Below are 15691 nucleotides of genomic sequence, written 5' to 3' on the forward strand. Positions count from 1 at the left end.
AAACCAAGAAATTCTACTTAAAAATGGTACTCGGTATCTCATACAGACGGAGAGACGGCACAGTACGAAATTGCTATGAATTATTTATTATTCAAGTGTTCAACACCAACATTTGCGAAATTTCTTTGCATAGAATTGCTTTATAATTGTCTTGTGCAGATAAAGAGCTAGTACTGAGGTGAATATTAAAGAGTGGGTGAAGTGGAATAATATATGGAAACGTTGGGCAGTCTATGCGGTCGCTCTGCGTTAAGCAGGCTGTGGTGGCTCCCTATATACAGCTGCTATACACCCAGTGAGAGCAGCACGAGTGGCAGCTGCCCAGCAGGGTGGGGCGGCGCGACCAGCTGGCCGTGCCCGCTTGGGGCTGCGTTCTGCGCATGCGCGTCACCGGAAGTCGCGCGAGCCCGTGGAGAAGCATTCGCGTGCCTGGTGCCTGCCGTATCTCGCGGTGTGTCTCCTGCAGGTCGGGAATCGTAGGGCGGCGCGAGGGTCTGCTCCCCATCACCTCACCCCTCCACCGGGAGCAGCCAGCACCTTGCCAGTCACGTGACCCGGCACAGAACGGGTGGAGAATACAGAGAGACACTGAGAGCACCGGGGGCGGCAGCAGCATGGGTGAGCGGAATGATAAACCTACGGAGGGAGTGCGGGCATTGATTGTGTGTTCGGTGTGTGTCTGACTGCGACGTACAGCACAGTCTGCCTGGACCGTGGACACGGCATCATTACCTGCTCTGTGCTATGGCCGGGGGGTACTACGCTGTACACACGGTGGCACACAGCACTTAGAGCAGGAAACCAAGAACTGGATCCACAGCTGGTACAGGACTACCACTCCCATGATGCTTTGCCAGCTGAAGGTCTGGCAAAGCATCATGGGAATTGCAGTTCTACATCAGCTGGGAATCTTACCGTCTGGCCACTCCTGACTGTCACCATTATTTGTATGGATAGGGAACTACAGCATGGCTCTCCATCTCCTGCATATAATGTCATCTAATGCACCCATTGCATACTGATCATACACACACTGAGCCAGGAGCTACCATACACACACACACACTGAGCCAGGAGCTACCATACACACACACACACTGAGCCAGGAGCTACCATACACACACACACACTGAGCCAGGAGCTACCATACACACACACACACACTGAGCCAGGAGCTACCATACACACACACACACACTGAGCCAGGAGCTACCATACACACACACACACACTGAGCCAGGAGCTACCATACACACACACACACACTGAGCCAGGAGCTACCATACACACACACACACACTGAGCCAGGAGCTACCATACACACACACACACACTGAGCCAGGAGCTACCATACACACACACACACACTGAGCCAGGAGCTACCATACACACACACACACACTGAGCCAGGAGCTACCATACACACACACACACTGAGCCAGGAGCTACCATACACACACACACACACTGAGCCAGGAGCTACCATACACACACACACACTGAGCCAGGAGCTACCATACACACACACACACTGAGCCAGGAGCTACCATACACACACACACACTGAGCCAGGAGCTACCATACACACACACACACTGAGCCAGGAGCTACCATACACACACACACACTGAGCCAGGAGCTACCATACACACACACACACTGAGCCAGGAGCTACCATACACACACACACACTGAGCCAGGAGCTACCATACACACACACACACTGAGCCAGGAGCTACCATACACACACACACACACTGAGCCAGGAGCTACCATACACACACACACACACTGAGCCAGGAGCTACCATACACACACACACACACTGAGCCAGGAGCTACCATACACACACACACACACTGAGCCAGGAGCTACCATACACACACACACACACTGAGCCAGGAGCTACCATACACACACACACACACTGAGCCAGGAGCTACCATACACACACACACACACTGAGCCAGGAGCTACCATACACACACACACACACTGAGCCAGGAGCTACCATACACACACACACACTGAGCCAGGAGCTACCATACACACACACACACTGAGCCAGGAGCTACCATACACACACACACACTGAGCCAGGAGCTACCATACACACACACACACTGAGCCAGGAGCTACCATACACACACACACACTGAGCCAGGAGCTACCATACACACACACACACTGAGCCAGGAGCTACCATACACACACACACACTGAGCCAGGAGCTACCATACACACACACACACACTGAGCCAGGAGCTACCATACACACACTGAGCCAGGAGCTACCATACACACACTGAGCCAGGAGCTACCATACACACACTGAGCCAGGAGCTACCATACACACACACACACTGAGCCAGGAGCTACCATACACACACACACACACTGAGCCAGGAGCTACCATACACACACACACACACTGAGCCAGGAGCTACCATACACACACTGAGCCAGGAGCTACCATACACACACTGAGCCAGGAGCTACCATACACACACTGAGCCAGGAGCTACCATACACACACTGAGCCAGGAGCTACCATACACACACACACACTGAGCCAGGAGCTACCATACACACACACACACTGAGCCAGGAGCTACCATACACACACACACACTGAGCCAGGAGCTACCATACACACACACACACTGAGCCAGGAGCTACCATACACACACACACACACTGAGCCAGGAGCTACCATACACACACACACACACTGAGCCAGGAGCTACCATACACACACACACACACTGAGCCAGGAGCTACCATACACACACACACACACTGAGCCAGGAGCTACCATACAAACACACACACACACTGAGCCAGGAGCTACCATACACACACACACACACTGAGCCAGGAGCTACCATACACACACACACACACACTGAGCCAGGAGCTACCATACACACACACACACACACTGAGCCAGGAGCTACCATACACACACACACACACTGAGCCAGGAGCTACCATACACACACACACACTGAGCCAGGAGCTACCATACACACACACACACTGAGCCAGGAGCTACCATACACACACACACTGAGCCAGGAGCTACCATACACACACACACACTGAGCCAGGAGCTACCATACACACACACACACTGAGCCAGGAGCTACCATACACACACACACACTGAGCCAGGAGCTACCATACACACACACACACACACACACACACACACTGAGCCAGGAGCTACCATACACACACACACTCTGAGCCAGGAGCTACCATACACACACACACACTCTGAGCCAGGAGCTACCATACACACACACACACACTGAGCCAGGAGCTACCATACACACACACACACACTGAGCCAGGAGCTACCATACACACACACACTGAGCCAGGAGCTACCACACACACACACACACACACACACTGAGCCAGGAGCTACCATACACACACACACACACACTGAGCCAGGAGCTACCACACACACACACACACACTGAGCCAGGAGCTACCATACACACACACACACACACTGAGCCAGGAGCTACCATACACACACACACACACACTGAGCCAGGAGCTACCACACACACACACACACACACTGAGCCAGGAGCTACCATACACACACTGAGCCAGGAGCTACCATACACACACACACACACACACACTGAGCCAGGAGCTACCATACACACACACACTGAGCCAGGAGCTACCTTACACACACACACTGAGCCAGGAGCTACCTTACACACACACTGAGCCAGGAGCCACCTTACACACACACTGAGCCAGGAGCTACCTTACACACACACTGAGCCAGGAGCTACCTTACACACACACTGAGCCAGGAGCTACCTTACACACACACACTGAGCCAGGAGCTACCTTACACACACACTGAGCCAGGAGCTACCTTACACACACACTGAGCCAGGAGCTACCTTACACACACACTGAGCCAGGAGCTACCTTACACACACACTGAGCCAGGAGCTACCTTACACACACACTGAGCCAGGAGCTACCTTACACACACACTGAGCCAGGAGCTACCTTACACACACACTGAGCCAGGAGCTACCTTACACACACACTGAGCCAGGAGCTACCATACACACACACACACTGAGCCAGGAGCTACCATACACACACACACACACACACACTGAGCCAGGAGCTACCATACACAAACACACACACACACTGAGCCAGGAGCTACCATACACACACACACACACACACTGAGCCAGGAGCTACCATACACACACACACACACACACTGAGCCAGGAGCTACCATACACACACACACTGAGCCAGGAGCTACCACACACACACACACACTGAGCCAGGAGCTACCATACACACACACACACTGAGCCAGGAGCTACCATACACACACACACACACTGAGCCAGGAGCTACCATACACACACACACACACTGAGCCAGGAGCTACCATACACACACACACACACTGAGCCAGGAGCTACCATACACACACACACACTGAGCCAGGAGCTACCATACACACACACACACACACTGAGCCAGGAGCTACCATACACACACACACACACACTGAGCCAGGAGCTACCATACACACACACACACACACTGAGCCAGGAGCTACCATACACACACACACACACTGAGCCAGGAGCTACCATACACACACACACACTGAGCCAGGAGCTACCATACACACACACACACTGAGCCAGGAGCTACCATACACACACACACTGAGCCAGGAGCTACCATACACACACACACACTGAGCCAGGAGCTACCATACACACACACACACTGAGCCAGGAGCTACCATACACACACACACACTGAGCCAGGAGCTACCATACACACACACACACACACACACACACACTGAGCCAGGAGCTACCATACACACACACACTCTGAGCCAGGAGCTACCATACACACACACACACTCTGAGCCAGGAGCTACCATACACACACACACACACTGAGCCAGGAGCTACCATACACACACACACACACTGAGCCAGGAGCTACCATACACACACACACTGAGCCAGGAGCTACCACACACACACACACACACACACACTGAGCCAGGAGCTACCATACACACACACACACACACTGAGCCAGGAGCTACCACACACACACACACACACTGAGCCAGGAGCTACCATACACACACACACACACACTGAGCCAGGAGCTACCATACACACACACACACACACTGAGCCAGGAGCTACCACACACACACACACACACACTGAGCCAGGAGCTACCATACACACACTGAGCCAGGAGCTACCATACACACACACACACACACACACTGAGCCAGGAGCTACCATACACACACACACTGAGCCAGGAGCTACCTTACACACACACACTGAGCCAGGAGCTACCTTACACACACACTGAGCCAGGAGCCACCTTACACACACACTGAGCCAGGAGCTACCTTACACACACACTGAGCCAGGAGCTACCTTACACACACACTGAGCCAGGAGCTACCTTACACACACACACTGAGCCAGGAGCTACCTTACACACACACTGAGCCAGGAGCTACCTTACACACACACTGAGCCAGGAGCTACCTTACACACACACTGAGCCAGGAGCTACCTTACACACACACTGAGCCAGGAGCTACCTTACACACACACTGAGCCAGGAGCTACCTTACACACACACTGAGCCAGGAGCTACCTTACACACACACTGAGCCAGGAGCTACCTTACACACACACTGAGCCAGGAGCTACCTTACACACACACTGAGCCAGGAGCTACCATACACACACACACACTGAGCCAGGAGCTACCATACACACACACACACACACACACTGAGCCAGGAGCTACCATACACAAACACACACACACACTGAGCCAGGAGCTACCATACACACACACACACACACACTGAGCCAGGAGCTACCATACACACACACACACACACACTGAGCCAGGAGCTACCATACACACACACACTGAGCCAGGAGCTACCACACACACACACACACTGAGCCAGGAGCTACCATACACACACACACACTGAGCCAGGAGCTACCATACACACACACACACACTGAGCCAGGAGCTACCATACACACACACACACACTGAGCCAGGAGCTACCATACACACACACACACACACACACTCTGAGCCAGGAGCTACCATACACACACACACACACACACACACACTCTGAGCCAGGAGCTACCATACACACACACACACACACACACTGAGCCAGGAGCTACCATACACACACACACACACTGAGCCAGGAGCTACCATACACACACACACACACTGAGCCAGGAGCTACCATACACACACACACACACACTGAGCCAGGAGCTACCACACACACACACACACACACACACACTGAGCCAGGAGCTACCATACACACACACACACACACACTGAGCCAGGAGCTAACACACACACACACACACACACACACACTGAGCCAGGAGCTACCATACACACACACACACACACACACACACACACACACTGAGCCAGGAGCTACCTTACACACACACACTGAGCCAGGAGCTACCTTACACACACACACTGAGCCAGGAGCTACCTTACACACACACACTGAGCCAGGAGCTACCTTACACACACACACTGAGCCAGGAGCTACCTTACACACACACTGAGCCAGGAGCTACCTTACACACACACTGAGCCAGGAGCTACCTTACACACACACTGAGCCAGGAGCTACCTTACACACACACTGAGCCAGGAGCTACCTTACACACACACTGAGCCAGGAGCTACCTTACACACACACTGAGCCAGGAGCTACCTTACACACACACTGAGCCAGGAGCTACCTTACACACACACTGAGCCAGGAGCTACCTTACACACACACTGAGCCAGGAGCTACCTTACACACACACTGAGCCAGGAGCTACCTTACACACACACTGAGCCAGGAGCTATCTTACACACACACTGAGCCAGGAGCTATCTTACACACACACTGAGCCAGGAGCTATCTTACACACACACTGAGCCAGGAGCTACCATACACACACACACACACACTGAGCCAGGAGCTATCTTACACACACACACTGAGCCAGGAGCTATCTTACACACACACTGAGTCAGGAGCTACCATACACACACACACACACACACTGAGCCAGGAGCTACCTTACACACACACTGAGTCAGGAGCTACCATATACACACACACACACACACACTGAGCCAGGAGCTACCTTACACACACACTGAGCCAGGAGCTACCATACACACACACACACACTGAGCCAGGAGCTACCATACACACACACACACTCTGAGCCAGGAGCTACCATACACACACACACACACTGAGCCAGGAGCTACCATACACACACACACACACACTGAGCCAGGAGCTACCATACACACACACACTGAGCCAGGAGCTACCATACACACACACACACACACACTGAGCCAGGAGCTACCATACACACACACACACACACACTGAGCCAGGAGCTACCTTACACACACACACACTGAGCCAGGAGCTACCTTACACACACACACACTGAGCCAGGAGCTACCTTACACACACACACACACACACACACTGAGCCAGGAGCTACCTTACACACACACACACACACACACTGAGCCAGGAGCTACCTTACACTTACACACACACACACACTGAGCCAGGAGCTACCTTACACACACACACACACACTGAGCCAGGAGCTACCTTACACACACACACACACACACACTGAGCCAGGAGCTACCTTACACACACACACACACACACACTGAGCCAGGAGCTACCTTACACACACACACACACACACACTGAGCCAGGAGCTACCTTACACACACACACACACTGAGCCAGGAGCTACCTTACACACACACACACACACACACACACACTGAGCCAGGAGCTACCTTACACACACTCACTGAGCCAGGAGCTACCTTACACACACTCACTGAGCCAGGAGCTACCTTACACACACTCACTGAGCCAGGAGCTACCTTACACACACTCACTGAGCCAGGAGCTACCTTACACACACTCACTGAGCCAGGAGCTACCTTACACACACTCACTGAGCCAGGAGCTACCTTACACACACTCACTGAGCCAGGAGCTACCTTACACACACTCACTGAGCCAGGAGCTACCTAACACGCACTCACTGAGCCATGAACTACCTTACACACACACACACAAACACACTGAGCCAGGAGCTACCTTACACACACTCACTGAGCCAGGAGCTACCTTACACACTCACACACACACTGAGCCAGGAACTACCTTACACACTCACACTCACTGAGCCAGGAACTACCTTACACACACACTCACACTCACTGAGCCTGGAGCTGACATACACACACACTCACTGAGCCTGGAGCGGTCGTACACACACTCACTGAGCCTGGAGCGGTCGTACACACACTCACTGAGCCTGGAGCGGTCGTACACATACACACACACTCACTGAGCCTGGAGCTGACATTCACACACACACACACTCACTGAGCCTGGAGCTGACATACACACACACTCACTGAGCCTGGAGCGGTCGTACACACACTCACTGAGCCTGGAGCGGTCGTACACACACTCACTGAGCCTGGAGAGGTCGTACACACACTCACTGAGCCTGGAGCGGTCGTACACACACTCACTGAGCCTGGAGCGGTCATACACACACTCACTGAGCCTGGAGCGGTCGTACACAGACACACACACTCACTGAGCCTGGAGCAGTCGTACACACACACTCACTGAGCCTGGAGCAGTCGTACACACACACTCACTGAGCCTGGAGCAGTCGTACACACCCACTCACTGAGCCTGGAGCAGTTGTACACACCCACTCACTGAGCCTGGAGCGGTCGTACACACCCACTCACTGAGCCTGGAGCGGTCGTACACACACACACTGAGCCTGGAGCGGTCGTGTACACACACACACACACTCACTGAGCCTGGAGCGGTCGTGTACACACACACACACACTCACTGAGCCTGGAGCGGTCGTGTACACACACACACACACACTCACTGAGCCTGGAGCTTTCGTGTACACACACACACTCACTGAGCCTGGAGCTTTCGTGTACACACACACACTCACTGAGCCTGGAGCGGTCGTGTACACACACACACTCACTGAGCCTGGAGCGGTCGTGTACACACACACACTCACTGAGCCTGGAGCGGTCGTGTACACACACACACTCACTGAGCCTGGAGCGGTCGTGTACACACACACACTCACTGAGCCTGGAGCGGTCGTGTACACACACACTCACTGAGCCTGGAGCGGTCGTACACACACACACTCACTGAGCCTGGAGCGGTCGTACACACACACACACACCCACTCACTGAGCCTGGAGCGGTCGTGTACACACACACACACACACACACACACACTTACTGAGCCAGCCTGAAGCTGTCGTACACCCGCTCACTGAGCCAGCCTGGGGCTATCTTGCACTCGTTCAATGAGCCAGCCTTCAGTTATCTTGCACTCGCTCACTGAGCCAGCCAGGAGCTATCTTGCACATTCCCGAGCCAGGATCTATGTGTATGCATTGCCTAAAGGTTCTGACACTGACAGCCATCACTCTCTCTTTCATTTTACAGGCTCAGTGCTCAGTAAGTGTCTTGGTTACAGCTGTTAATGAAGTTGACATGCTAAAATGCATATATCTAGTTAGCTAGATTTTTTTTTTCTTCCTTTTCTTGATGAAAAGCTGTTATAGTAAGGTATTTTCATCTCCTGTGTGCTTCATTCATACCTAAAGAGGAAGTGTCACTTTTCAAATTGAAGCATTTCTGGCAGCCTTCAATCCAGCACTAAAAATCTTTCCGACAATTCAGATGCTTTCTGAAAAAGGCATTATGTAAGGAGTTTGATGCTAATTTATGCTAATGGCTTCATTTTCCTATGATACTATGCATCCTAGTTGCACTCACAAGTTTTCAGTGGTGGAGAATTGCTGTGACTGGTCTTGCCTACTAATCCCCAGTTGGTTTTATGCTGGAATACAAAGGAATTGTGGGAACAGAATAAAACAATTTCAGCACTTGCTACTCAGTTTCTGTGGTTTGCTGTAAGTATAAGGTATTAGTGTAAATAGACTTAGTATTTCAACTCATATACTTGAACCATATTATTAGTGTCTACGTATAAGCGGATGAGATGCACTGTTGGGTTAAACTATGTTGAAATTCTCATATTCATGAGACATTTCATGCTTGGTTTGATTTTATTGGATTCTGTTTTGATTTCAACATGAATAGCCATCAGATTCTGCAATGTTGGTATGGACTTTTATACTGAAAAACATCTGCCTTCACCTATCGGGTGTACAACTGTTCACTTGCTTATTCGTCTTCGACTTCCATACCTGTAGGTGTGGGCGTTAACATATTCACTAACCCACTACACCTTAATAAAATGGCATTGTGGGTGCTCAACACAGGTTCTAATAGATCCATTCCTAGCTGTCTTTCTGAAATTCAAAGGGTTGGTTTGACAAAACAGGTCAGTGCGTAGCAAAGTGCTGTGAAGAGAGGATTATGTGTGTAATGGTAAATGATCAGTTCTGGCATTCCAGTATTATGACTTGAGATGTAAATGTTCTCTATGGTTGATGTAATTTGAGCAACTTGAAACAATGTTTCTGACCATGAGTCGGTTACACCAGAATCAAAAATGTAAAAAAAAAAAAAAAATGTTTTAAACTTAAGATGTTTCTTCCATGGTTATGCAAATCATATTTTTAAATGGTTACTCTATGCACCATGACCACTTTAGTGTTTTGATGTGGCCATGGTGGTTTGAGTCAGCTTATGCAATATTTTCTTTTTTTTTTTTTTTTAAACACTGCACATACAGAGAGATTTCAGATTGCTGACCAAGGTGTAACTCGACCTCTTGTAACGAGTTCTGGGCTGATTGTCACGTATGTGCATATTCTTTGCACAATATGTCATTTATTGATGACTGACAGCGGAATTGGCATCTGGCTTCTGCAGCTCTTCAGAAGCTGGATGTGGATCACCCAGCTCTGAGAAAGCTCTGCACCTGGCAGGACCATTACTAAGGAACGGCACCAGTGTACTCCTAGCATAACCTCTACAGCGCGCAAAAGCAAATATAGTAGCTCTGTATTTCGATATGCACACACAAAATACAGTGGGGGTTATGTGTAAAGTGTATTGTTTTTTATTTTACATTTGATCCAGTTTTGTAAACATGTGCCATTTTCTTTTCATACATTCACCTCCCATTTTTTGTGCCCTCTTTTATTTTGTCAACTTTTCTGTAGTGCATTACAATATTTTTTTTTCTGTCACATTATATTCCTCTCTAGAATTTTTCCTTTTTTTTCCTAATGTGTTTGCCATTAATGACATATTTTTAGAATTCATTACAAATTAATATTAGCTGGAAAGAGACACATTTGGCATTTAAAGGAAAACTCAAAGTACAATAATCACTACATTGTGCATGTATGTATTCACAGACATTTTCTGATGGTTTAACTGCTTACCTGTGGTCCTCGGGCTTTGGTCCTTGACTGTCTATAGCCAGTTTTGAGAGTTGGAAATTCCAGCTAAAACATGAAGTACATGGCCTTCCTAATGGGTGAGACTGTCAGCTAGACTTGACTCAGGAAAGAGAGATTCAGGCACTGGACACTTGCTAAAGTACTTTATGTGTGAAGAGTGTATCTTCTCTCTCAGCCCACCCTGGCTGTCATGTAAACTCCCGGTCTTGTTACTTTCAGTTGTTGAGCTAAACTCAAAAAGCATAGACTTTAGCTCGCTGAAATTCTTTTGTGTGAAAAGTGTCCTCTTTTGTAATTGGCTCTTTTATAAAGTAACCTTGTTACAACCCCTGGCTTTCAAGCAGACATGTCCTGTTACTTCCTGGTTGTTTTGCTCAGTGGAGCTAAACTCGAGGCAGAAATTGCCCAAAAGAACCTGCATTGTAAAGGCGTTTCATTGAGCTGCAATGGGAAGTCTGTGATTGGACAGCTACAGAAATTCTGGGGTGTGGTGGAAGCTTGCAAATGCTCCAGATCTACTGTTCTTACAATACACCCAATGAAAAAATGCATCAATAAATGCATTTTGTCACGAACGCACCTTACTTCAGGGGTGTGCGTGATGTAGTTGTGGTGGTGAAAGGGTTAAAGTTCACTATTTGCCTGGACTAGGCCGGAAATAATGACAAAAATCCCCCTTACCACCCACACTTTAGGGACTCTCCAGTGCCAGGAAAACGGATGCAGTACCCTGCAGTGCCCCCCTCACTACTACCCCCCATCCCATGTTGCCCCCCTCAGCGCTGGGTCAGGCTCCGCCCACGCTCCTCCATGCTGACGCAGGGGAGACCTAATGTGCATGCGCGGCAATGGCTGCACATGTCCATTAGACCTCCCCATAGGAAAGCATTATTCAATGTTCTCCTGTGGGGATTGCGGAGACGGCCACTAGAGGAGGACTTAACCCTGCAAGGTAATTATTGTAGTTTATAAAAACTGCAATAATTACACTTGCAGGGTTATGGGTGGTGGGAGTTGGCACCCAGACCACTCCAATGGGCAGAAGTGGTCTGCGTGCCTGGAGTGTCCCTTTAAACATAATATAACTTACTATTTTAATGCTGCCACCACCAAGACCATTTATAAATGGGGTGTCTTGGTCCCCCAGGTAAAGAAATAATAAAAACACACAAAATACAACTTGGCACAATATCTAAGCAATTGCAAAATACTAATTTAGTCTCTTCGGGTAATGTGATTCTTAGCCAGACAAATGCAGAACTTAATAAAGGAATATTTATTATGAGCAAAAAAAGTCACAGTGCATACAAAAAATAGATGCAGTAACAAATTATTTACACCAACAACAGATAAAAACAAAAGGGATAAAATAACAGAAGTCCTAAACACTTACTCACTTAGGTTTTCAAAGTAAAACTTCTGCTCAAGGGGTCTCCGGCAAGGAAGATGGTGACTTACTCAAAATTATATTTTGGCCCCAAGCAAGTACACGGACATTTCAGTATCATTGGATATATACCCTATGGATTACCGTGCCTGGTCTAGAGGTGGAGTTAATTCATATCTAAAGAGATAATGAGTGACCACCCCCTTGTGTTCCAGACGAACATCAATCCAAATGGAAACATTTGGTTCTATCTTCTCTTATGTACCTGCCACAGAAATAATAATTGCATCTACAAATTCATTATTTTCCCATTCTGTACATATGTCACATGCCTTACTTGCCAGTATGGCGTACATAACAATTCCTTCCCCTATGGTTAAGTTATGCCAATCATGATTGGGCTGGTTTAGAAGATGGCGCTTGTCACATTCCAAATATAACAAAACTGAGGCTTAATTATTATTCTGTGGGTAAATATGAATGGTTTTTTTTCCATTGATACTGGAACAAGGCTAATGGTCATTAACATGTCAAAGAGATTGACCCATCAATTAATAAGTACAGCCCATACAGCCAGACATGTGTAGAATCTCACACCTTGCAGAGCCTTTGAGTAATCCCTTTGGCTAAAACCTTTTTCACATTCCTATGCATTTTACATTACCCCTTCTGTCATCTGATCTTTCATACAATCAAATTAACCCCTTTTGACCTTGACAATTTGGAGTGTTCCTTTTAAGCTTACCTTAAAACCAGCGCATGGCATGCCCTGTCCATCATCACCCCATGCCACTGCTTCCCTCTTCAAGGTCCAATTAAATGCTTTACATAGAGTAATTTGATTGAACTGATCTCAGAGACTGCACGCATTGCACTTGCTCTTGGCAGGGAGGGGCGGGAGTGTGGGATGAACAAGAAAGGGTGTGTAAAAGTTAGGGCATTTAAAAGCCAAGCATAACCGGTAATTAATAGAATATGTATGCGGTTGGGAGGAGGCTGGCATTATGGAGATGTCAGTTGTCCATGAACTGGAGGAGGGGGCAAAAGAAAAGGCACCTAAAAGAGCATATAGGGAAGCAAGGATGGCTGAGAGAATTCACATGAGGTGTAAGCATACAGGCTTACTTGTGGACATGCCTGCAAGGGTAGAAGCTGATATTATCTGTTGTACAAGTGTAATGCGTGCTGACAATAGGTGTCATTTTTGCACAGAGCTAACATTGTGCAGTCTGGAACAGATTTCTGGCTGCCTAAGCCACATGTGCCGAGGATGCAGCTAGACCCCCAGCACAAAAATACATATTTCTCTCTACAGTTAGCGTTTCAAGCAACAGTGGTCATGGAGGTTGGAGTAATCTGTAAGGCAAGACTGCGCTCAGGGACTCCAGCCCGTGTAACGTCTTCATTGATATGCTGATTTCATTTCCTTTACTTCAAAGATTGGTTAGCTACATTAGCATATATGACCTAAACAATGTATTTCATGGCATACATTTATGGTGCATGTTATTTGATTGTTTACAATTCAGTTATCAAGATGGCTGCCCTATGTTAAAGTCATAAGCTAAACAGAAGTTTAATTTTTCCTTATACAAATCGCCCAATTTTTCACTAGACCACTTCCTCAAAACTGTTAAAGTAACAGATGTATGGAAATAGGGACACTTGTTAGTATGATGACTAAAATTATTAGCACATTCCATTTAGGATACTGAATTTGAATGGCTTTATGGGCATGGCAAGTTTGGATTTCCCATGCAAGATGGGATGTTTTTGCCTGACTGTGCTTCCTGTTTATATGTAAAAATCAAGTGTGTTCAATTGCAAATCCTCCATCTCTTCCTGTATATATCAGAAGCCTCTGTGCATTTAGTCACAGCTCTCTGCGCTCAGCTAGTGGTGTCTTTTTCTATTGACAGTCAATGATTGTTAATGCTACATTTTGGCAGTAATGAGAAAATTCTCTGCTTTTAAAGGAACACTTTATTGTCAGAATTACAAATGTCTATTCCTAACGCTTTAATACCCTAGTGGCCTTTTAGTTTATCAGCCACCACGTGCAGGGACTTGCCTTTTCTCCTTCGCAGCGCCATTCTCTGAGGTTGGCCTTACCTCATTTGCTGAGATCATTGAGATCTATACAACGTCCACTAGAGACTCTTAAATCCAGCAATGAAAGCAATGCACCCAGATCACTTCATTGAAGTGGTCCTGGTTTTTAAAGTGGCTTAATCATCAAAATTCAAACATAGAAACATAGAATGTGACAACAGATGAGAACCATTCGGCCCATCTAGTCTGCCACATTTTCTAAATACTTTCATTAGTCCCTGGCCTTATCTTATAGTTAGGATAGCCTTATGCATAGCCCACGCATTCTTAAACTCCTTTACTGTGTTAACCTCTACCACTTCAGCTGGAAGGCTATTCCATGCATCCACTACCCTCTCAGTAAAGTAATACTTCCTGATATTATTTTTAAACCTTTGCCCCCCTAATTTAAGACCGTCCTCTCGTTGTGGTAGTTATTCTTCTTTTAAATATAGTCTCCCCCTTTACTGTGTTGATTCCCTTTATGTATTTAAATGTTTCTATCATATCCTCCCTGTCTCGTTTTTCCTCCAAACTATACATGTTAAGATCCTTTAACCTTTCCTGGTAAGTTTTATCCTGTAATCCGTGAACCAGTTTAG

The 15691-nt window shown here is 48.2% G+C and overlaps 1 protein-coding gene across 2 annotated transcripts in view; it reads left to right on the top strand.

Annotated features, from left to right (window-relative positions):
• Window positions 1–374: 374 nt before the first annotated feature.
• Window positions 375–15691, top strand: part of RAP1GDS1 (Rap1 GTPase-GDP dissociation stimulator 1) — a 138429-nt gene continuing 123112 nt past the window's right edge. The window contains exon 1 of one of the 2 annotated variants that reach the window (XM_063458611.1): window positions 375–618. In XM_063458611.1, coding sequence (XP_063314681.1) covers window positions 381–618 — 238 coding nt within the window. In that variant the 5' untranslated portion in view covers window positions 375–380. The remainder of the gene's footprint in view (window positions 619–15691) is intronic. The other variant, XM_063458612.1, reaches the window with a different exon arrangement.

Source organism: Pelobates fuscus, chromosome 6 (assembly GCF_036172605.1).
Source record: "Pelobates fuscus isolate aPelFus1 chromosome 6, aPelFus1.pri, whole genome shotgun sequence".
Lineage (NCBI taxonomy): Eukaryota > Metazoa > Chordata > Amphibia > Anura > Pelobatidae > Pelobates > Pelobates fuscus.